This window comes from Antechinus flavipes, chromosome 3 (genome assembly GCF_016432865.1).
Source record: "Antechinus flavipes isolate AdamAnt ecotype Samford, QLD, Australia chromosome 3, AdamAnt_v2, whole genome shotgun sequence".
In the NCBI taxonomy this organism is placed as follows: domain Eukaryota; kingdom Metazoa; phylum Chordata; class Mammalia; order Dasyuromorphia; family Dasyuridae; genus Antechinus; species Antechinus flavipes.
Genome location: NC_067400.1, coordinates 396,835,653 through 396,860,852, shown reverse-complemented (window position 1 = coordinate 396,860,852; position 25,200 = coordinate 396,835,653). Strand labels below are relative to the sequence as shown.

The following is a 25,200-nucleotide window of genomic DNA, read 5'->3' as shown; positions in this document are numbered from 1 at the left end:
TGCGTTGGTAAGAAAAGCCTTTTTCATGTAGAAGGATGAAGGAGAAAGTAGCAGAAGGCATCTGAGTGACACAAAGAGGAAATAAAAGGAGGAAGTTTGTGGCAAATGGCCTAATTATTTAGTGAACTATGAGGCAAAGTTCTTATGTCATTCACCAATGGATGTTGTCAAAAAATCATACCCTCTGAGCTATTCCACACTAGACTGGACAATCAATCATTTTCTTACTACCTAGGTTCCATCTAAGTTTGTCTGAGTGACCTTTGTGTGTCCATGCACATGAGCATAAAGTAGGTAAAAATAGAACCATCCCATTAAAATCTTATTATGAAATTGTAACTTTAAAAGTTCCTTCTGTAAAAAATTTGTTGTTAACAAAGCTAAAGCAAACACTCCATGTTTCATGTTTAAGCAGAAGCATTTTGGAAACATTTTTATATAGAAATATTTATTACAAAGATTCTTTTTACAACAAAGTAAATCACATGGTCATATTGTAGGAAAATGAAAAAAGAAGAAGGAAAAGCTTAAACATTAACACACATACACATACACACAAAGAAGAAAGTGCTCATAGCAACATATTGCAGTCTCCATGAAAGTGCATCAATGGCTAATGCCAAAGTACCAACTTGGTGCTGGCATATTCAATGATGACTGGTAAACCTCAGAAAGCAAAATTCAAAAGTCCTTTACATTTTTCTAAAGATATTTCAATGAAAAATATTTATGAACCCATCCTTGCTAAGCAACTATTTTAAAATAATTTCTGGCTACAAAAAAAAAAAAGGACAGATAGAATTATTTTACTAAAAGCTGCTTAAAAGTAAGTCTGATGGTTTATAAAACAAAAACTTTTCCAGTTTACTCTTCATACTTTATATAGATCTCACCAAGTTTAAAACTCACCAAAATTATAGAGGTGATTTAATTCAGTGGCAGGAGTAAAATTCAAATATGCCCCTTTCGTGTTCATTTCTAGCTTCTAGTTTATATAATCCAGTTATTGCCATATGAAGACTACTTTCAGCATGCCTTGCATCTTTATGTTAAGATGGTTATAATGCTATATTATAACTACATCTGCAGCTTATGTTAATCTGTTATATGAAGTGCTACATGTGTAATATATTTTGCTCTAGTCTATACCATGTGGTAATAATAAAAATAAATGTCTTCTCCCAAGTTCAACTAAAATATCCATGGCAAATAAGTACTATATGAGTATCAAAACTTTTCACATCTCTCTCAAACTCTCAACCATCAATAGGATAATACTGAGACCAGGTTAACAAATTCTAATTTTCATGGCTGGAGGAGAAATTATTTTAATAACTACACCTAAATGATGGGGATAAGATATGAGGAACATAAGGCTAGCCTTACTCAGAAAAAAAAAAAAAAAGAGTACAACTACCATTTCAGGAGCAAACAATGCATCTGAATTCTGAAGCAATCTACCTGATTGTTTACCTAACAATGGACATCTATTAAAAAGCAGCTATATTAAAGCAAAAACATTGCATTTCTATGCTAGATTCTCTGTACCCTTAGGGCAAAAGTGGAGCTTCAGCATTACCAAATATCCCTCATATTTTACTTGATGGAATATTTTTCCTAGTTGTTTAAATCCCTAGATACTAAGGGGACTCTCCTTAACTACTATTTGCAAACTTTTAGTTTCTTTGAAGCTCATGCCTTAAGGCATAACTGTCATAAATTCAAAAGAAACATCTTGACCATTTATGGGTGCCCTAAAAGTAAGGACTGGTGCTACAATTCAGTAACAGAGATAGCAACAATTGCCTAACTGTGTTACACAACAGACACATTACTTTCTGCTTCATTGGAGACTGTTTTTCTATCAGGACAACAAAGAAAGAGCTGATTTCCAAGAGTTTTCTGAGCAAATCGAAAATACATCATGTGGCCTGTTACCACAAAAGCGACTGAAATTAACACAAGTAAACCAAAAGCTTCAGGATTGGGTGCCAAGATGACCATGATGAAATGCACAAGATCTAGAAGATAATTCATAGAGTTCTGTACACCATTGATAATGCCTCGTTCCGACTCTATTACGTTTTCTTGCAGTAACTGTGTCACAGTCAAATCAAAGGCCCAAAGACCTGTAATGATAGTAATTTTAAAAAGAAAAAAAATATTTCATTTTTTTCCATATTTGATTCATGATCACATTTTCAGGTTTCTAAAATAATACCTTCCTAATATTTGTAAAATAAACATTTAAAGATCTGCCCTTATTGTCTTGTTTGTTCTTTTGAAAAGGATGGGGATAAGAATGTTTTCACCATTTATCTTGCAGGGTTTTTTATAAGAAAAAACTTTCAAGTTTAAAATGCCATATAAATTAATGATTCTTAAAGAATCATGGATTTAGAGATAGAAAGGAGGTCAAAGATTATTGAAGCCAATTCCTTCATTGTTGTAAGAACTAAAATTCATAAAAGTTCCCAGAGATGTTCAATGTCTTATCCAAAATCAAACAGGTAGCAGAATTAGGGTATACACCTAAATTTTTGATCCAATAACAATTGCTTCATGTAGTATAGTAGGAAGAACAATGAATTCATTTTCAGATGATCAAAGTTAAAATCTCAGATCTGCTATTTATCGCCTGTGTAACTTTGGCAAATCAAAAAGTCTCTGAATCTGTTTCCTCATCCATAAAATGAATTGAGGGTATAGGATTAGATGATTTAGGTAGGATCAGATTTCCACTCTAAATCCAATGTTATTATTCCCTATAGAGTTCTAGCACAATATTTTTGTTAATGACTTAATTCCTCAAGTTATTCTAAACAACTCAATAAGTACTTAAGAAGAACCAAGGGTCAACACAACTTTATCCTACTGTTGATTTATCTAATAAAATATACAATATGGAAGAAAGTCTTTGAAATCCAATCTATTACACCATATGTAAAGATTACTAGAAATAATATCATTTTAAAAGAATGAATAAATGGCATTTATATTTTTAAAAAGTTTTCTATACAACCTAATTAGTAAACTCTCTACTTCTATGATTTCTTCTTTTTTTGCAAGGCAGTTAGAATTAAGTGACTTACCAGGGGTCACACAGTTAGTAAGTATTAAGTGTCTGCAGTCAAACTTGAACTCAGGTCCTCCTAACTCCATAGCCAGTGCTCTATTTATCATGCCATCTAGCTGGCCCTATGCTTTATTCTTTTTTTAAATAACTTTTTATTGATAGAACCCATGCCAGGGTAATTTTTTACAGCATTATCCCTTGCACTCACTAATGTTCCGATTTTTCCCTACGTTTTATACTTTATAGTAAATTTATCTTGACTGAATTTTGATGTTTCTGATAATTTAGTGCACTCATTTCATGCCACAAAATGAATGCAATTTCACTTCAAGGAAAAAATCCAGAAAGTAACACTCTATTAGTTATTATTTAAATTAGCTCTGTAAGTAATTCTTACTCTGCTACCAAAAACAAAATAAAAACAAACAACAAAATAAGACAGCCATTCTCATCTATGCTTTTTCTGAATAAATTTCAAAACACTGCCTTATTCTCATAGAGCTATACTGTGATACAACTGTATGTTTAAAAAAACAACTATAACTTGTGTGGTATAGCTTTGAAAGTTCTAGATTATCAAATAAAATTTTATTTTAAAATTTATTTTATACAAATAAAAGTGTAAGAAAGAGATCAACTGCCTATTTCCCTTTCCCAATCATTAAGTCCTCATTCAGAATTGATTCCAATGGAACAAGATAAGGAATGCTAGAGGTGGGGAAAGCACTTGTAAATATTAATTTGATTATAAATTTGTGGCTACCTGAATTAAGGTATCAGAATGAAGAATATTTGAAAATATCCTTAAATCCTAAGCATCTACTTATGCTTAATAATACCTAAGTACACTAAATTCTACATCAAAAAGTATTCAAAGGAATATTTTTCTTTATTCTTCTATACTTAAATTGTCTTCCTTAAGTGATCAATAAAAAAATAAAAATGTCTTACCAATTCTAGCAGCAATGACTCCAGCAAACAGTAGACTGACAGAGATTAAAGATACAGGCTTTGGACTCATCTCTGTATATATCTTAGTAGGATAAGACTCATTTAGTAAATTGTACATTCCAGTTGTGAAGAAAGTTTCAGGTTCTTCTGTAGATGCTACTGGGGAGTATTCCTTACTTGGTATTAATCTATTACGGATATCTTCAAAGGGAGAAACAGATAAGTCCAAAGGACTTCCAGGCATGAAAACAGAGACCACACAGAGGGTCAAACAGGCCATCTGGGTTATTCCAGAGATCACACCTGTTCGAACCAGGCCACATTTTTCTCGTAGTCTGGTGAAAGCCACCGTTCCCATAATACCAGTGATGGCTGAGGCTGCCATGAGAAGACTGAGCACTGAGCCACTCAGACCCTGAGTATAGGCATAGCCAGTAGTAATACAGTCAAAGCCCAGTACAGTCATATAAAGAAAAGAAAGACCCATGCCAGCAAGAAATACTGGTTGATTGTAGTATGAGATCCATCCCTCACGGAAAGTATGGAAAGGTTCTGCTATCTGGGAAGCACAGCCAGGTTCTTTTTCATTCTCAAACTCATACTTCTTAGGATCTTTTTCACCCATTAGATGGGATCCTTCCTGGGCATTTGACTCAATATCTGTTCATTAAAAAAAAAAGAAAGAAAGAAAGCATTGATGCTTAAGCATTTAACTTGAGAGAAAAACACAAGCCATTCAGTCTTTATCTTTTAAGTACACATAAAAACGTAGTTTTTTTTTCCACTTTCCCTATTGCAAAGTGTTCTTTTATCATTTAATTAAAATAATTTTTATTATTTATATTTTATTATTTGTATTGAATAAATAATTAATTTTAATAATAATTTTAGCATTCTGATAAAAAAGCAACCCCCATAATATAAACTTTCTAGGGAATTTTCTTTAAAAAAAAAAAAAGGTACCATACCCACATTTTAATGACATCATTTATATAATGACCACACTTGTTCCTTTTTTCCTATTTTTGTCTCCTTTATTAGACAGTATTATCCTTGAGGGTAGGCAATGTCTTTTCCTTTTCACTGCATCTTCAGTATTTAGCACAGTACCTCACATATAATAGGCGCCTAAAAATGCTTGTGAGCTGACTGACTTCATAAAAATGCCTTTTTATAACTTCTTCAGTTTATTCTATCTGTTCTTATGTCAACTTCTCTCTAACTCCTCCTTAATACCTCTCAATTGTACCCTATTCAACTTCCCATATCTCATATGCTTCCCAATGGGTCATATCTCCATCAAGCCTCCTGTGCTTAGTAAAGAGATGGCTAAGCCTGACAAGATCCAAATGGATTAAAGAAAGTCTTCTTTATTCTCTCATTAATTAGGAAGTTTTATTTTTAACTTTAAGGACCAAATATAGGGTTGGGGGGCTAGAAGGGAGATATAGATACTCTTAAAGTTTCCTAAGACATTGAGAAACTCTGAATATGTTCAAAGCCATCTAATTTGACTAATAGGATACAAAGATTTGATCATATTTTTTGAGAATACCTTTATGTAAATTCAGCTGTTTCAGTTCTGTTTCATCTGCTTTTGGAGAAGCTTTCAAAGCCAGAGCTGGAGTTTTTTGATAAACTTTCCAGAGTAAGAAGTACTCCACACACATAGACACCAAATTCCATCCAGAAATGAATCCACAGCCAATCACTGGAGAGCCAAATGTCATTATCTGACCGACAGCCATGGGAGCCAGAATATTAGTTAACTGATCAATTCTCCGGATTGTAGCATTCATATCTGAGGGAAAATAATTTAATAATAGCTATTTAAAAAAAAACTTCTAAGTGGAAAAAGTCATGATATCAAGACTAGACCTAAACTCAAAAAAGTTTCTTTAAAAAATGTATCTGCATAATGTTTTGGCAGAAAATTTTATTGATTTATTTATCAAGTTATAATAAAAGTCCCTCAAATATTTTTGTATACTTGGAAATGCATCAGTTTGCTATATTTCAAAACTGAAAGATTATAGGTTCATTAAAAAAAGTCATTCTATATGGAAGAAAACTTATGCCTGAAATCTACATGTCTTGTCATTTCCTACAATTCAGAGAATTAAAAAGATCCTGTGTGTTGTTCAATGCACCTTGAGTGAAAGGCACTGAGAAAGACACATGGTCAGAAAAAACTGCCTTTAATATTTTATCTAATTCCTTCTGCTAGTTGATTATCTTCTAGTCTAATTACCATTATATACAATAGCTATTGATAACAGAATAATTTTTTCCTAGTTTCCCTGGAGAAGCAAAGGTATTATTGATTTTTAAATGAGGCTAGTTTTGCAGTAACTTGATTGTCTGAAACATAATAGTCATTTAATAAATGCATGCTGAATTGAGATTCCATCTCTTATACTTTTAATGTGTGGACACAATCCATATGGCCAGGAAAAAAATGTCAAATTAAAACAAATAAAAAAAGATACTTTGAGTGAAAAACTCTTTCATCTGAAAGTTTGACTACCATTAGTGTGACTAATTTAAATTCAATAGATAAGTCATATGAATTCTGTCTCATTTTGTAGTTATAAATAATCTTAATTTTCATTACTATTATGTGCTGATTGTTTCCTGTACAACTATTAATTCTACCAAAATTATATTTATTTTCAAATAGAAAGTCTTATCAATTAGCAAGCAAATTTCATTTTCTGAGGATTCTATTTTAATAGCTATTGAAAAAGCTAAGTAATTACAATTTTAAAGAAAATAAAATGAGAATCTTAAATACCAAAGATTCATTGAATAAATAACACATAGCACAAATTACTTTTTGAATGTGAAATTATTTTTAATTAATGATAGTGGACAAATCAAACTTGATATTACATTGATTTCTTGGATGAATAGAATAGGAAAAGTTAACTTTAAAACTGTGCTTTGGAAAAGTAGGGGGACAAAATATGCTAAGATTTTAGCTAAGAAATAAATCTGCATGAAAGCAAATGGTTTTTGAAATATTCTTTTTAATATTTACAGATGATTTTAGTATTTTAAGAGACATGAAAAATGCACATAAAAGAGGTACTAATGATCAGCTATTTTAAGAAGGTGGACATGTGGAAGCCAATTATTTACGTATTTTAACAATTATTCATTTTTTAAAAAGGAAATAGCCTATAAAATATATATAGAGAGAAAAAATCAATATTATGGATCTTTAAGAGGAAAAAAACTCAGAATGAGTCATATCTATCTTGTATTTCAGAAGGGCTAGGCTTTATCTTAGAGTTCAATATGTAAAACAGATATGATATGCTACGTGCTAACATCTGGTCATAAGAAGAAAGGTTAATGAGAAAATTAGAATCATTATTTAGCTGCAGGTGGTACACAGGTAAAGTCTTCTGAACTGCAATCTCTTGTACTAAATTGTTGATAGGTTTGTACAGGTCCCTAAAGGCACTGTGGCATTACTATTCAAGTTATTATACTGCTACTTCTAAATACTCCCTTACTAAAGAAACAACATCAAATCAAACTCTTTTTTTTTTTTAGCTTTTAAGGTCTTGCATTAACTTTGATACCTCTTTTACAATCTTATCTATTGTTATGAAGTAACATGAATTTACTATTTGTTCTCTGGATTACTATTGTTCAGCAAATTCTGTGCCAACAATTTGTGTGATCTAACTTTTATATCCTTGAATTTTCCATACCTGTGTATTTCCTCCTATAAAATCTTAGTCAAAACTGAAATCTTCCAGAAAGCTTTTCCTTATTGAAGGAGGGATCCAAGTAGAATAGGTGATTCTAAGCTTCATTAGTACAGTCGATAAATATCCTCACTTTTCTCTACAATGATTCTTTTTAAGTCTCCTTAGTTCTTTTAATTATTGGTCTACATTGCTTTGAATATGGAGCACACTTCTTTAAAATGAGAACTCTTTGGCAGGAAAAGGAAAACATTATATTTTATGTAAAAGGTAACATGCATCACAGGAAATTCAATTTGGGAGTGAGGAATACAATGTATATAGATAAACCAATATTTTTTATATCTACAATTAATGATTATTTTAAGCTTCTCCAGTAAGAATTGTATTGTATCTAGTTCTTTAGTATCTCAAATAATGACTACTATATGACTATCTACATATAGTAAGTTCCCAGTAAAAAAAAAAAATTCCTCCTTAACACTACAATAAGAATTTTAGGGTTTTTTGGTATTAAGGAAAAGCATCTTTTTTCTTCAATCTGAGCAAAACATGATATCTTTGATTATGACTAGTGAATATTATTCATCTCTTTTTCAATCTTTTACTATTGTTACATCAACTGGTGTGGAAATTCCCTCCACAACAGTGGATTAATTTTAGGCAGCTAGTTTACTAAGGCTCAAAAAGGTTAGCAATCAGGTCCTATAGCTAATAAGAGTGAGAGATGGACTTTGAACTCAGGTCCTCATGATTCTAAGTCCAGCACTCTAGTTTGGACTAGTGTGTAGCCCTGACTCTAGGGGACTGAACCTGTGCTTTTACTGGGAAAAGGAACTATCATATGAGGAACTTCATCTATTAATGTAGGTCAACACCTTCTTTCCATTTTATTGTAGTCTTTCTTACAGAAGAGGGGTCAAGCGTAGGTTCCCTGTACCGCCAGAAAGAGATTATAATGTAATGGGAAACAATTACTAAAATAAATAAAAAATATTCCCAAAAATTTGAAGTCAAGATATAGCCTGCAGAAATAGTGGCCCAATTTCTATTTAAATTTGATACCACTTCTGTAAATAAATTAAAGGTCAAGGGACTTGCCCAGAGTTACAACAGCCAGGAGCTGGTAAGATGGGAGACTTAAAGCTAGGTCTTCCTGGTTTTGAGGACAGCAAATCAACTTATTACTGTTATCATTTATAAGAAAAAAACAATCAAATTAACAGAACTAAGAGAGTTAAAAAGAGGTGTTATCATTTTCTTCTCGCTTTAAATATAATAAGTACTCTTTGTAAATTTATCATTATAGCACAAACCAATTTTGTTATTATCAATTGGATTTGGGTACTGATATTAGAAATGTACTGTGCTTTCCAATTGTGATTGTTAGAGAGTTTTTGTAACATAAAAAAAGTTTCCTTCTCAACACTGACTTAAGCATATTTCCTTAAATAACCCTTAAAAGAAGGAGAAGGTGGGGGGCGGGGTGGAGAGAAGGTAGAGGAAGCAAAAAAAAGCCACTACATTTTACCTGCTAATTTGCTTCTGTCATCCCCTGCAACAACAACAATCCAGTCTCTCTGAATCGTGATCCCAGTTGCAGTGCTAGCTAAATTTGCAATATTTGCAATAGTGATGATCAGGATATAACAAGAAGTCTGAAGAATCACAAAAGGGGAAAATAAGGGTTAAAATTCTTATCCTAAAGAATTCACTTCACAGCAACTTTACAAATTATTCTTGGGTAACTTATTTAAGTAATTCAAATTTTAACATTCATTTGTAAGAAACCATTTTATTTTCAGTACACACAAAATGTAGTAGTTAGAGGTCCCCTAAGGTTGGAAAATACTTTGGAATGTAAGTATTTTCCTTATCTTAAATCATTTATTTTACAGAAATTAAGTAAATGCTGAAATGTTCATAAAGACAATTTAAAGCAAAATAGCCAAAGACATATTTGTAGAATGTGACCTTTTTAGACTTAGTTGAGACAACAAGGCTACTCAGGGGATCAAGCTCTGGCCTGGAATCTGGAAGTTCAAATTTGACTTCAGATACTAGTTGTATGGTTGACCTTTACTGCCTCTATGGCCTGGGAAGAATTGCTTAATGCCCTTAGCCCTAATTTCAGTTGCAAAATTAAGGTGTTAACTACAATAAGAGATCCTAATGAGATCTATGAGTTTGAATGGGGAAAAAAATTACATCTTTACTTTCGCTCAAGTCTAATTGAAATTTAACATCTCCCCTGATTATAAATTTAAAAAGAAAACAATTCTGAGGATTCCATAGGCTTCACTAGATTAGTGCCAAAGGAATTCTTGATATGAAAAAAGTGGTAAATTTCTGGAATTGATGGCCATTGAGGTCTGTACAGTTCTAGATTCTCTGTACAATTCTAGATTCTTGATATCAAACTGAGTCCTATTAAAGATCTTAGCTTAAAAAGGCCAATGCCTCCTATTGCATTCAGCACCATCTCCAGTAATCCTGATCTATATCTAGCCACTAGACCCAGAGGCCTTTGGAGGAGAAAGAGAGACAGGTAACCTCCTTCATTTAAATCCAATTCATTTGCATGTCATGGTATCACCTCACTAATGTCATGGTCCTATGTGAGAATGAAGGACAAATAATGACGGTGGGCAAGTCATTTAAACTGTCTGCCTCAGTTTCCTCAATTGTAAAATTGGGGGTTATAATAGCACCTCCTTAATAGTTTTGTTGGGAGAATCAAATCAGATAATTTTGTAAAACTGCTTAGTCCATTGCCTATGTAATATAAATATGTATTTCCTTTCCCTTTCCTACCACTGAAAGAAATCCATTCTTTCCTCATGGCCCAATTTCATTAAGTAGCATTGGATCCTTTATTTTTCATAACACTCCATCCCTCTTTTCTCAGTGAATTTACCACCATAGGATCCCAATATAAAGCATCCTTAAGAAATTGTTTAATTCAGTCCCCACGTCATCATATCATGTATGTCTGAAGGTTATAGTGTTGGTTAAATCCCAATACCATTATAGTTCCTCATAAACAATAGACAGATCTCAAGTTAATAACAATGTGCCAAAATATTTTGAACAGAACTAAAAAAAACTGCTTAAATATTTTATTACTAGCACCTGTTAATATCTTTTCATTATTTAATAGAGAACTTACAAGAACCCATCCATTGTATAGGGTCAGAAGATCAGTTTTATGTAAGAAAACCATCATTAGGATGAAACCACATATGATGACTGAAACATTCTGTACAATCAAAGAAGTCTGGGCCACTATAGTAAGGAAGAAAAAAATTAATTATTATATACAAAAGTAGTGAATGAGACAATGCCTACTCTCACTTCAGGGTTAAAATTGCTTAAAGATACAAGTGCAGGAAGCAGTTTACATTTATATACACAAAAAAACTTCTGATTTACTGAATTAAATACTGTCTCAAATATTCCCTATACTTTCCCTATTCATACTTATTCAAAGCTTATGCTACACCTATACCATCAATTATACCATCAATTGAAGCCTACAAGACAAAGTAGTACATGGAGAAATCTTCCAAAAATATAGAAATAGTTTATATTTTTATCACCATAAAATTTATTGTTGTTGCTAAATCACTAGTTACTTTCTCATATAATTTTAGAATTCCTACAATGAAAAGTAAAGCAGGTGATGGTGGAAAGAATTAGAAATCTCCAATTAGTCTAGAATTAGAGAAGTCTAATATTTGAGTCTGAAAACCTGGATTAAGTCAATCAATAAACCTATTAAATCAAGAAACATTTATTGCCTATTGTGTGGTAGGCACAGTGCTAAATGCTGGGCATACAAAATGAGCTAAAAGACAGTCCTTATCCTCAAGGAACTTACAAGCTTATGGAAGTCTCATTGCTACTATGTGACCTCTGGCAACCCAATTAATATTTCTATTAATCTCAATCAATTAATTCATTTTGATTCAATTAATCTTATCTGAAAAATGAAAAGAATGCTTGCTTTTCACATCTCCTAGAGCTATAGTAAAGAGGTAATGTTCTTTCATCTCTGTAAGAACTCAGGAAATATATACTGTTATAGGAATAAAAAATAATTTCAAAAAAATCTTCTTTATCTCACTCCTCAATTTTTAATTATTATAAAAAGACTAAAGCTCACCGGTATTAAAAATTATGAGCTACCAAAAAAAGGCATACCTTCTCTACCTTGTAACATTCAAAATAACTAGGGAAAAAAAATAGAATACAGAATTTTCCTTTAGAGAGCTGGTTTGGAGACCAGAATTTAAAATTAACTTTACATTTCCCTAGTACTTATAACAATTCTTGTTAGGCTTTCTTGGTTATAATTAAGTAGGTAATTCAGGAAATTTTTGCCTGAATTATCTACTTTGGCCATTTACACTGCCTTGAAACTGTTCAATGCTTTGATTAATTTCTTGGCTGTGTGGAACTGTTTTCTTCAGTTGTGCTATTTGGAGAAAAGTATTAAGAAGCAACATCTAAAAATAACATTCCAATACAATCTGGTCTATTTAAATATGCAGATATGAAATCTTACATTGATACAGACCTTTCCATTTTAAATTCTCTGAAACATTGCTATATGAAAACTATGACATTTTCATAAAGTTTGCCTACAAGATAGTTATACATCCTATCCCCTACTCTTGTAAATGGGTCCCACTGCATTTCTAAGAGAAATCAAGCCAGAGTTAAGTCAGCTTTTAATATTTAACATGGTTCTCAGAAAAGTGTCACTTGATGTTAATTATTAACATTTGGACTTTACCAGGAGCTTTTTTAAAAAGTCCTTTATTTACTCGCTGAGCACAAATATGAAAGGGATTTCTACATGGTCCAGGATCTAGGTCCCATGCTCCCAATAGAATAACAATGCTGGTGTCAAAGGACATCAAGGTAGGTACTTAATAAATATTGGGTGGTTGAAGGACTTCATAATTCAACTACTCTCTGATTTGATCATAACTACCATTACAGAAGGAATATCTGAAGACTGTAGAAGGAAAGGATAGCTCTTTTTCTGATATAATATCTCTCATCAAAAATTAGATAATTTACTCTTTCTTTCTTCTTCCCTTCACTCCATTTTAAATATAGATCAGACAAAAGTCTGTTTCCTTGAATTGAAAGGGGCTAGTTCAAAGAATACCTACCCTTAAGCCTGGGATTCTTATCTACCCAATCTCCAATGATGGCTCCCAGGATCAGAACAGAGCCTGCCACCACCAGTCCGTAGACAGCAGTTAAGAGCAGGCTGTTTCCATAGAGCTCAACCAGAAACAAAGATACTGCAAAATGCCACATCCGATCTCCCTTGAATTAAAAAAAAAAAAAATAGAAGGAAATGGAAAAGTTCATTAGTATTTTCAATTTCTAGATAATTATATACAGAAAGTTAATTTTCCATTGGAAGAGATTTTCCAGCTAAGGATCCCAAGGGAGACATCTTACCTATTTACATATCACTATCAGACTAACTAGAAACAGATACAAAGAAAGCAAAAGATAGTCCCTGCTCTTAAAGAGTTTACAGTTGTATAGGGGAGACAGCATTCAAGCAACTATTAATATATGGATATATAGGAAACAATTAAAAGACTGAAGGCATTAGAATTAAGGGAGATTGGGAAAGGTAGGAATTTATTAAGTAATAAGGCAGAAATGAGGAAGGAGTACTACAAAATTAATAACTAATCTCAGTGGGAAAGAACTTAGCAGTAAGAAGCAAGAGTGGGTAGGTATGGAGTTGGGAAAGGATTCATCAAAAAAAAATAATAATAACTCTTCTGACACACATTCTTGTCTCCCCAAATCAGCACTTAACTTGATAGCATAATGGTCAAGAGTTACAATTACCAACTCTGATAAGGACACAAAAGGCATTATCCCCCCAACAACTGAGAGTTTACAATGAAAGCCTTGGATATGGAAAGAAAGACCACACTCACTCATCAGTCTAAAGAAAAGGATTGATTTAATCAGGAGCTATTTTCCCCTTATTCATCCTTTATTTCCACTGCACAATTTAGTGGCATCATACTTTTGGATGCACCAAAACTGATGGAGATGAAACCACAACAACCCTGGATAAAATCAAACATACCATTGGTCAGTTAGTATAAGCAAGCTGCAGAAGTACAGTTAAATTGGAAGTGGGAACAGTGTTTTACTGAAACAGTACAAAATTGTGTGTGTCCCATAGTAATTTACACATAGTGGGCATTTATATAAGTGAAGTTTTTTTCCCCCCAGGGTTCACTGAACAAACATCAGTCAGGAAAAGGCCAGTTTCCTCATCTGTAAGATTAAAGGTTTGTGTTTGATGATGTTAAGATCCTTCCTAACTTAAGATTCTATGATCTAATTTATTCCCTGTGGTAATTTTACAAAGAAAAAAAAATTAACAGGAAGAACTGCTAGATGCAGAAAGATAAGGTTAACAAGTGCCAATTTTGACATTAAATGGTCAGTAAAGGGCTTATATTTATATACAAACATATATTCCATGAATGTGAGTTTTTTAAAACAAACTATTTTAGTAAAGCTTGTTGAAGAATAAGTAATTAAAACATTCAAGGGGTGAAAATTTTATTTTTTAAAGCACTGATTCCTACAATGTTTCCCAATCCCCCTTAATTCAAGTATCTTCCCTCTTTTAATCTTTGCCTATTTATTCTATATATAACTTGTATGTACACGATATTTGAATGTAGTCTCCCCCCTTAAATTGTAAGCTACTTGAGAATAGGGACTATCTTTTGCTTTCTTTCTATCTGCTTCTAGTTAATCTGATACTAATATGTAAATAGGTAAAATGTTCATGGAATTCAAATGTGCCTGAAACAGTATAAACTGAAGATAGACTGAAAAATTTAGATAAATTTACAGATGATTGAACTGGGATAAACTGAGAAATCTTTGATTTTAAGCTCAGTTAGGGAAGACAAGCATGTTATTTCATAACCTATATTAAATATCATTGTCGGAGATGAAATATCAGATGAATCAATCACAGGTCTTACACACTCTGAAATTGTTAGCATGTTCCTAATATACTATAAAAATACAAAAAAATTAAATCAAAATAACAAATGACAGAAGATTTCATCAAAATTAAGATCTGCTTTTTAGAAATTCTTTTTGATGAATTTATCATAATGCTTATTTAGCCCCCAAATAAATTAAAAACAAAAACAAAATAAAAACTAAACATATACCTATGTATAAGCTGAGGGAGATCTCAGGCTATAATACTTTTTCATTATGGAAAAAAAGTCATACTAATTGCATCTTCTATCCTGCTATAATGGATTTATACTCTGAATATAACAGAGCCTTGAAGAGAAGTTAATCATAGCACTGAACTATAAACTTTTTTGGAAACCAAATTTATGAAGCAAAATACATATAAGCAAAAATTCATTGATGGAGGGTAGATCATTGTGCTTGAATAGAGAACAGAGAGGGGAAGAATTTATTCTAACATCTAAACCAGTACCTAGTTCTCTCTACAAAAATGACCATAAATACAAACCTCATGAGTTTTGCATCAGCAAATAGAATTCTTGTCTAACCTAAAGATAAGAAATATATTTTTTTATTTTTTGTCTTATATCTTATCTACTCTTTGAATTAAAATCAATTCACAGTAACCACACTTTATTTACAGTTTATTTGCAGTCATTCTCATCTGCCCAATCTTAGACATATGCTTGCTTTTTTTTTAAATAGCTACCAATAAATTGCTGTTAGATATTAGAATGAAGAAACTATTAAACTATTGTATAAAAATTTGGGGTATAAATTTTTCCCATTTCATTAGTGGGTCCAAGATGACCATATAAAACTTTGGAATTTAAATTTTTTTAAAATCATCTTTAGCTTCTCTCTCAAAATTTTCATCTCATTTTCAATATAACATGATGTATGAGTATGATGCACTCAGCTTTTTTTTTAAGAAGCAGCATTTATTAATGAAGAGATTCTTAAATCAATAATTAGGGACTGATCTACAATCCTTGTGAAGTTGGCCAGTATAATTATTCTCATTTTGCTGATGACAGAACCAAAACATATAATTTTAATGTAGCACAGTTTTTGATATTTAAGCATCTTACTTCATTGAATCACAAATGGTTTGCTTCACAAATGGCAAACAGCTAAAAACATAGCTGTTTTTAATCACCCAAATATTCATTCTCATTGATTCTATTACTTGTCACATTCTATTATTCTATTTTATAATTATTCTATGATTCAATTATTACACATATAACTGTTAATTCTGGCAATCACTGCATGCCTTCTGTACAATCTCTAAGAGCCCATACAGGAAGCAAACTTCCACCAAAAAAAATGATCTTTTTCAAATAGTTTGAAAGAAAAGTTACAGCCCATCTTTACCTTTTAAAGGCAGAATCATCATCATCATTACTCTTTAAGACAACCTAGTAGTGCACAGACACAACACAGACATGACAAAGGTTTTTATCAATTTGGCTTTACATTTTGGATACCTGTATCCTATTCTAATATAATTCTATATAAAGCTGATATCACAGGTTTCAACTGAAAAATGGGAGGGTAAGAATGCTAATAAAAACATGAATGCTAATTTAGTAATTTAGCTCTTTAATACCACCACAAGTTAATTGGAAGTCAATTTAATGGTCACATGTTAGAAGGAAAGGAAAATTGTGTAACTTATGTAGCAATTATTACACTACATTTTTTGCTTACCCAGGTGGATAGAGCATGACCAAAGTAGAGTAGACATTTTGCAGAAGTAATGTAGTTTGTAAAGGATCCTGCAATGGAAACAAAGGCAGAAAAAGGTGCATTCAGTGTTTATGAAATGATAATCTTTATTATTAATTGTATCAGATCTCAAGTCTTCATCATTTTCTTTCTTTTAAAGTGATTTTGATTAAATCATTTCATGAAGTAAGTCCTATGTCTCTCACTAGGTATCTTTGAAATAAGGGAGACATTTTGTTTTCTTGACTATGAAACCAATTAATTTGAGTCCATATAACATTTGAGGAATTGCACAAAAAAAGACAAATATTCCTTCAGTATATTTCTCTTCATCTTTTACCCAGAGCTACACACAATCTTTCCTACCCCATCCCCAATCCATACTTGTGTCTATATATAAGGATCCATAGGAAGAGAGCATGATTCCATAGCTTTAAGGAACTCTTGGATGAGGAAGTGTCTACAATTCAGGCAGGAACTTCTCTGCAAATTTCGATCCTAAAAAGTTCCCTAGAACACTCAGAACTTACATGACTTGCTTAGGGTAACACATATGGGATGAGTCAGAGGAAGGCTGGGGGGGTCTTTCTTAGCTTCCAGACCACTGCCCCCTGAACTGCCTCTCTGGCATATTTATACAGTACACAAATGACTCCTCTTCGCTGGCTTTTTAAACTATGGAATCCACAAATTCCTCCGCTCCCCATACAAAGCTACCAAAAATCCTTGCAGCTAACTGCTACATCTTCACCCAACCTGCTTATCCACATCTACCCTTAAGTTAACTGACATAAAAAACAGCTGAGCATGCCCACTCACCACAGCATCCTCCACGAGTGTTTTGGTCATTTTTGTCGGTCATGACAACAGGCGTTTCTTATTGACTTTTCTTTGTCCTCTGCTGTTGCTGCTGCTAATGATGTTTTGAAGTTTTTGTCGTTAAGTGGAGTGCAAATAACTGGAGACAGCACCATCAAAGAAAAAAAAAAGCAAGGAAGCAAAACAAATTTTCTAAAAAACTTTTTTTAAAAAATAATTTTTAAAAAAGGAATTGGGGACAATCCGGGATTTCTCTTTTTTTTTTCTTTCCAAACTTAGCTATCACTGTAGCTGAAGTTGGAAAGCTATAGCCTTATGGCTAGAGGAGAAGGGCAGAAGGCTCCGGATGGCTGTTGGGGGGCCTCAAGAGAGGCTCCCAGCAGCTGAGGCTGTCATCCAGACAAGGGCCGCCACCAAGCTCTTATACCGGGCCTGGGGGTGGAGCTTGGGCGGGCATCTGGCTAGCGTCCGCCCCACGTGAGCTCACTCCTGAGAGTGCGGGGCGCTGACAGTCTAACTGCGGTGCATCCCTCTGCGCCCTGTACTCGAGTCGCCTCCATGGAGGCAGAATCTTCATTCTTAGCAATAAAAAGCTGCACTGAAATCACGGGATTTGGACCTCCGCGCAAGAGACGTGGGAAGCCTGAGAACATTTTCGTGCGTGGGAATTCCAGTTGTCCGGGTTTTCTCCCGTGCAGAGAAAGAGGACGAAGAGAACCTAGGGCAGGGGGTGGGAGGGAGTGGTAATGCGCGAGCCTGGAAAGAAGGGGACGGGGGTGTGGGATAGAGGGAGGGGATGTGCTTGGTCTTGGACGCGGAGGCGTTCTCCGGTGAAGTTACTTGTGCATACTCTGTCCTAGCACCAGAGGGTGGGGATACAACAGGTTGTATAATACTTTGTGAAAGTCTCGAATCATCAACGGGGATTTTTCCAGTAAAGGAGAATCTATTGTGGGGCCCATTTCATAAAAATAGCCTCACTGGTCATTCTTTTTTCTTCAACTATCTGTGTGCCGTGATGTACATATTGTGTTTAGCGAACTGTGATCACACACAGTATAAGGGAAAAGAATTAGGTTCAAATCCCAAGCTCTTTACGTAACCTTACGTAAATTGCGTCTCTTAATTTAGTTACCCAAACAGAAGGCTTCTATTTGTTTCTCTCTTCTTTACCTTTCCTCCTTCCTTCCTTCCTTCCTTCCTTCCTTCCTTCCTTCCTTCCTTCCTTCCTTCCTTCCTTCCTTCCTTCCTTCCTTCTTTTCTTCCTTCTTTTCTTCCTTCGTTTTCTTCCTTCCTTCCTTCCTTGCTTTCTTTTCCTTTTGTTATTCCTCCCTCTCTTCCTTCTTTCCATTTCTCCTTCCTTCCTTCCTTCCCTTTTTTCTTTCCTTCCTGAGTTCTTCCTCACCTCCTTCTCTCCTTCCTCCTTCTTTTCCTCCTTCCCTCCCTCCTTTCTTCTCTCCTTCTTCCTTCTTTCCTTCCTTCCTTCCCACCTCCTTCCTTCCTTTCTCCTTCCCTCCCTTTATTCCTCCCTCTTTTTCTCCTTCCCTCCCTCCTTCCTCTCTCCCTTCCTTCCTTCCTTCTTTCCTCTTCTTCCCCCTCTCTCCCTTTCTTCTTTCCTCTTTCTCCTCCTCCTTTTTCTCTTCCTCTATGTGTCTGTTTTTCTTCTCTGTGTCTCTTCCCCATCATATTCACATTCTGTCTTGCCTTCTACTTCTACATTAAGCCATTTCAGATCCCTCTAACTACTAGTAGCCATTCTCTCTTTATTCTGTATATATTTATATATGCAAATATTGTCTCACTTCAAGTGACATAAAATTTTTTTGTTTTTGTTTTTGTAGCTCTAGTGCCTACCAAGTATTGGCTACATAGCTGGGCTAGGGAATGTGACTTAATTGGTATGAGGAATTCCCTTGCAAATGAACTCCATCTTTCAAAGCAAATCAGCACCCACACTGCAACATAAGTTGCCTAAAATGTCTTAGAGAGGATGTAGAAAACCGAGAGATTAAGTGATGTACCCAGTGTCAAACAGCCAATACATATCAGGGGCAGGGCTAACTTCCAAGCCCTCTATGCATTTAAACACCTTGTCCAAGTGTCCAAAATAGGAGCTTCATAAAAGTGATTGCCAGTCAAATGAGAGAAATGGATTACAAAAGTGGTTTCAAACTCTCACTTTATAGGAATCCTTTACAATCCATCTTAATTCCAATACCTTTCTTCCTTCTGTTAATTTACTGATTATCCTGTTAATTGCTTTGTACATATTTGTTTTCATATTGTCTGCCCATTTGGATTCTAAGTTCCTAAGCAACTTGAGGGCAGTAAATAACTTTTGTTTCTTTTTGTATCTTCAGAGATTAGCGCTGTGCCTGGCATTTGTTGATGTTTAGTGATTTTTCAGGCATATGTGATTCTTCATAACTCCATTTCAGGTTTTTGTGGCAAGTTTTCCATTTCCTTCTCCAGCTCATTTTACAGTTAAGAAAACTGAGACAAATAGGGTTAAGTGACTTGCCTAGGCAAAGCAATAAGTCTGAGGCCAGATTTGTACTTAGGAAGTTGAGTCTTCTGACTCCAGGCATTCTATCCACTGTACCACCTAGCTTCCAGGCACTTAGTAGATGATTAATAAATGTTTGATTGAAATTGAGATGAGGATCATAATTTAATCCCTGAGGGCTGTCTATAGATTTAGCTTTAAAATGTAATCTTACCTAGGTTTCATTGTATTTTATTTCTTTTAAAAATATTTCCCAGTTATTTTTTAATCTGTTGTGGGGAAAGTAGGTTGTGAGTTACATGTGCAACCTATTTGACACCACTTAATTAGAAGACTTCTCAGGTCTTATGTAGTGCTTGTGTTTTAAATCTCTTAGGTCTTATTCTTGAGGCTGCAATCATGGTGATTCTCCTAAATTATCTGAGATTGCATTTTAAAAGATGGAAAAAAGGGATCATAAGCACTTTTCCCATCATCCTACTCTTCACAAGCTTTTTACTCTGCCTCTTTTTCTTCCCTTACTTCAACTCTTTGTCCCTTGTGTCAGTCTGCAGGCCCTGATTTTACAGATTCTTTCCCTGGTACCAAAATCCTTCAGCCCCTGGAGGGAGTCCTGTCCACCTTCATTTTGCTACCCAGTCACAATAAACCCCTCCCCCCAAAATGGATTCTTCATATTGGCCCCTGGGATAGAAGCGAACCAAATAGTTGTGAAGGGAATGACTAGAAAGGACACATTTAGTGCCTTATTGGGCTAGATATGCTACAGGGTACAAGGGTGGGGCACATTGGGATTCAGTTAGGATGTGGTCTGGAGGATAGAGATAGGAGATTCACAGTTTAGTTACTTTACTTAACAACTGTTGTTTAACTTTCTAAGCCTTCTTTCTCCCTTCTTTATTCACAAGCCTAGTTCTGTCTTCTCACTCCAAAAGAGATTTCATTCTTCAATTCATGAAGGTGCAGAATTATACTGATTTTGCTTTAAAATATTTGTAGCTAACTTTATAGATATATTCAATACTTAATCAATAGACATTTTATTTTTTAGCACATTGGTGCCCAGCCCAAAAGATAGGAAGGAAAAAATAACCATCCATACCCTCAAGGAATTCATGCTCTAATGGGGGTAAGAAACAAAAAAAATCAACAAAGTACCTACAAGATATTTACAGAATAGATAGAAAAGACTCTCAATAGGGAAGTCTGTAGTTGGTAGAGGACTGGGACAGGACTCCTGGAAACGTTAGAATTGGATTTGAGCTGAGTCTTCAAGACAATCAGGGCAATTAGAAGGTAAAGGTAAAGAGAAAAGAGCATCCCAAAAATAGTTCATAGCCAATGAAAAGGCATGGGAAGGAAAATAGAGTGTGCTGCATCTCATAAAATTTCATTTGAGAATAGATTTTTGTTTCATTATAACTTTAGAAAAGTAGAAAAGCTCATTTGGCCAGGGAAACTGATGAAAAAGGGCAACTGATGTCCTTCCACGATTTTTTTAAAAGGCCATTATTGCAGTTGGATTTTGTTTTCCAGGACTCAAATCAAAAGGGGATAATAACACTTTGTTGGTTACAGCGTCTTTCTATTTCAAGGACCTCAAAGTGTCACATAAACATTAATTAATTCCTGCTATTATTATACTTCTCAGGAAGTTCTTTACTCATGTTTTAGTACTCATAAATACTAAACTTTTAGGTGGTTGTATTAAAATTAAATGGCTTACATCAGAGTGAGAAAAGTTAGAACTGTAACTCATGGCAGTTCCTCTCAAAGAGAGAACTCAGAGGTGGAGGGGAGAGGTGAATCTCTTGTTTTCTCATCATTACAAAATGGTCTTCAGGAGCAAAACTTGAAGAAGGGAAAGCAGGGAGCAGATCACAAGACTGGACCTTATATGGCATTTAAGTTGGGAAAAATATTCTGGAAAAAAAGGAACCATAGCTACATGATCAAACCCTGGGGAGTTGTTTAAAGCTTCATAATAGAAAAGTAAATGTCCTAGATATAAATAAGGGGGGGTGGGAAATCACATACTAATTGTGGCATATAAAGAAGAAGACATGGAGATAAAAATTAGAAATGAGTTCCCTAAATTTGGTTAGATTATAAATGGCAAACCAGGAGTTCTAGACTCCCAGCATCTTTCTTTAATCATAAGACCAAGCTATGTCTCGCACAAATAAATGATGTGAATAATTGAGAAACAGAGCTTCTGTTATCATTTTTTAAAAGCAGTCTTTAAAATTAAGAGACTGGACTTGATAATCTCTAAAAATCACTTCTGGTTATAAAATTCTCTGATTATATGTATATATATATAATCAGAGAATAATCAGAATATATGTATATATCCTAGGAAGAGAATAAAATATATGTTCTAGTTCTAAAATATTAACAAATACAATCCTACTTGGGGGAAAAATGTTTGTTTTTTTTTTTTTTTACTTACCCCGCCAAAGTACTCTGAATTTCCCCTGCTACATCCGATGGTCTCACCCTCACTGAAAGCACTGCAAAGAATGCTCCTCAGCACATTGCTTTGAAGAGAAGTAATATAGTTGTCATCATTTATTACAGGAAAAACTTAGATTCTAGAACTGTGATCTTTTTGGATGAAAAGCCTTTCAACTAGCCTATGAGTTTTAAAGCCATATCATAGATATATCTTCTCCATGTCACAGGCATATTTCAAGCATCACTTGATATTTTCTCTGTCATTTTCTGACATAACATTTTCTATGTCGAATCGTCTCTTGTAAAACATTAAGTAGCAAGCACAAATTTTCTAGGAAGATATATATTTTATATGTGTCCTTTTTCCACTAATCATGTTGCCTGACCTCCAAACATACCCAGTGCTGAAAGGCGTCTGCATGCATCTAGATAGACACATACACATAAGCACATACACACTTTATAGATAAGCTACAGTTTCCTGTTTGAAACTGAAATAAAGTCTGTATCCAGAAACTTCCAAGAGTCCAGAATGCATCCCGTGGCATTTTTCTGTAGTAATGTTTATTGGGCCAGTTGCTGGTCCAATAATGGATTCATAAGGGCTAGAAGATAACTTGAGGTCACTATTTATTTCATCACCCTTCTGCTTGACATAAAAATATCCAAGGAAATAGTCTTATTTTCTTTAAAGTTTTCAAAACAAAAAAAAAAAAGGAAATGTACACAATCATCTTAAATTTATCCCTATTTCTCAGAAATTTAAAATCCAAAAAGTATTGCTTTTTTGTTGTGTCTAATCTAAATCTCTTGTGCTACAGTTAAAATCTATTACCTTTTAACCTGTCTTCAGCTTGGATCTTCAGTAGACCTTCTCTTCCTCAGGACACAATGGGTTTAGATTTTTATCAATGGTCTACTCCCAAGTATTTAATCATTTTTATTACTATCTTCTGGATACTTCCCAATTTCATAATTCTCCTACAAGACTCCAAGTGATTATAATATCCCAGTAAAACTCAAGTAATGTGGACAATAACCTTGAAGTTCCTATTCCTGTAGCCCTATTTTTCCTACCCCTCACTTGTTTTTTTCAGCAACACTTTATTGATAATATTCACCTTTTAGTCAGTCCATTCCATGATTTATATTTACTTTTTTTGGACCCTGCCTCCAGGAAACAATTAAGAAAAGGCTTGACATTTTTAAATTAGAAATTTTAATCAGGGGCTTAATGTTTTTTGAGGCATCCTCTCCACCTCAAATACAAAGACTATTTGAATAACTTGGTCAAAGACTTGTGATTCCCTCAGTATGGGAACTCCTTCCCCTAATATATAAATATAATAAAAAATATATATAATTTGTAGTCTTATAGAATTATCTAAGCCAGAAAAATTCATGCTATCATAGATCTAGAGCCTCAGTAGGCTATCTAGGTGAACTTTTTCCAACCCCAAACCCATATTATAAATGAAGCCACAAAGGCTCAGAAAGATTGTGATTTGCCCAAGATCACAAAGAGAGTAAATATGAGAGATAAAATTAGAATCTGTAACTCCAGAGTCAATGTTCTTTCCACAATGCCATCTGGATTATTTTATCCATGGAAAGACAGTTAAAAAAGTATCAGACTTCCTGAGTCTTAAATCTAATACATTCCATTACACTGCTTTAAATTATATAGTATTTATACATTGCTGTGACCTTGTAGGCACTTAATAAATGCATGTTTCTTTCCTTCTTCCCTTGGCTATTCTCTATTCCAATCCATCTTCCACAATTAATTTTTATTAAACATATAAATGAATGTATGAACCTCACCCCCAAAAGCCTATTCAAACTTCACTGGCTCCCTATTAAACGTAGTATCAATTATAAACTTGTCTTTTAAGACATTTAAAATCCCTCACGAAAATGGTCTGACCTACCTTTCTGATTTATTATGCATTATTAACTTTTCACACAGTATGATCCAACAAATTGACTTTCTCATTTGTCCTAACACAGAAGTGCTTCATTTCTTATCTCCATGTCTTTGCACTGACTGTCCCCCATGCCTCATTTCTACCTCCTAAACACCTTGGATTCCTTCAAGCCTTTGGGTCAAAAGCCATACTTTTATGTACAGCCTTTCCTAATTTCTCTAGTCTTAATCCCCAAAACTATCTTAAATCAGTTCTGAATATCCAGGAAGTTAAGCCTGAATAGCTCAAAAATACAATAAAACTTTTAGGACATTATTATATATAGCCATTTGTATTTATTGTCTTCCCTGGCCTTATGTGAATTCATCAAGGGTTGTATTATCTTTAGATTCCTTTTGCCTAGGAAAGTACCTGGTACATAGTAGGTACTTATTAATTGCTTTATGGTTGATTGAAGTAAATGTAATTACGTGTAAAGTAAATACAAGGGAATTTGGGGGGATAAGTAGGAGCTATTAAGATAAGGAAAGGCATCTTGGAGGAAGTGATTTTTGAGCTGAGTTTTGAAAGAACCTAGAAATTATGCAAAAAGTACAGGGAAAAAGAGAAAAGCTTTCCAGCATGGAAAGCAACTTATAAAGATACATAGATAGAATATGGAACATTCTGTTTAAGGGCAGCCTATAGTCCAGTTTGGCTTAATCAGAAAGTAAAGGATGACAAGTAATATATAACATATCTGAAAAAATAAACTAGAACCAAAGTGAGAAGGGCTTTAAGTGTTAAACTTGCTGAATTTATGGTTGATTCCAGCAGGAATCTATAGCCAATGGAGCTTTTTTAGCAGGGCATTTACACAATCAGTCTATGCCTTAAATTATCACATAAATGACTGAATGAAGTGTGGAGTAGAGATAGAAGAATCTGAAGTCAACGAGACCTAATTAGCTATTATTA

The 25,200-nt window shown here is 33.9% G+C and overlaps 1 protein-coding gene across 2 annotated transcripts; it reads right to left on the bottom strand.

Annotated features, from left to right (window-relative positions):
• Window positions 1-431: 431 nt before the first annotated feature.
• SLC40A1 (solute carrier family 40 member 1) lies at window positions 432-23,398 on the bottom strand. 2 transcript variants are annotated; one of them, XM_051986037.1, is made up of 9 exons: window positions 22,311-23,398; window positions 17,353-17,491; window positions 16,516-16,583; window positions 12,930-13,089; window positions 10,916-11,031; window positions 9,278-9,404; window positions 5,583-5,828; window positions 4,028-4,687; window positions 432-2,129 (listed from the first exon to the last, which is right to left on the bottom strand). In XM_051986037.1, the coding sequence occupies exons 2-9, from the start codon at window positions 17,393-17,395 to the stop codon at window positions 1,816-1,818; spliced, it is 1,734 nt and encodes a 577-aa protein (XP_051841997.1). In that variant the 5' UTR covers window positions 17,396-17,491; window positions 22,311-23,398; the 3' UTR covers window positions 432-1,815. The 2 variants fall into 2 exon arrangements, with proteins under 2 accessions (XP_051841997.1, XP_051841995.1); XM_051986035.1 differs by lacking the exon at window positions 22,311-23,398 and having other exon boundaries at window positions 17,353-18,864.
• Between the last annotated feature and the right edge of the window lie 1,802 nt (window positions 23,399-25,200).

Bases quoted from the DNA above. Each gene is read 5' to 3' on its own strand.
- SLC40A1 (XM_051986037.1), bottom strand. From the start codon at position 17,395: ATGACCGACAAAAATGACCAAAACACTCGTGGAGGATGCTGTG. The intron at 11,032-12,929 runs GTAGGTATTCTT...TCCTTACTATAG, and splicing joins TAAGAATCCCAGGCTTAAGG to TGGCCCAGACTTCTTTGATT. The intron at 4,688-5,582 runs GTATTCTCAAAA...TTTAATGAACAG, and splicing joins ACAGCTGAATTTACATAAAG to ATATTGAGTCAAATGCCCAG.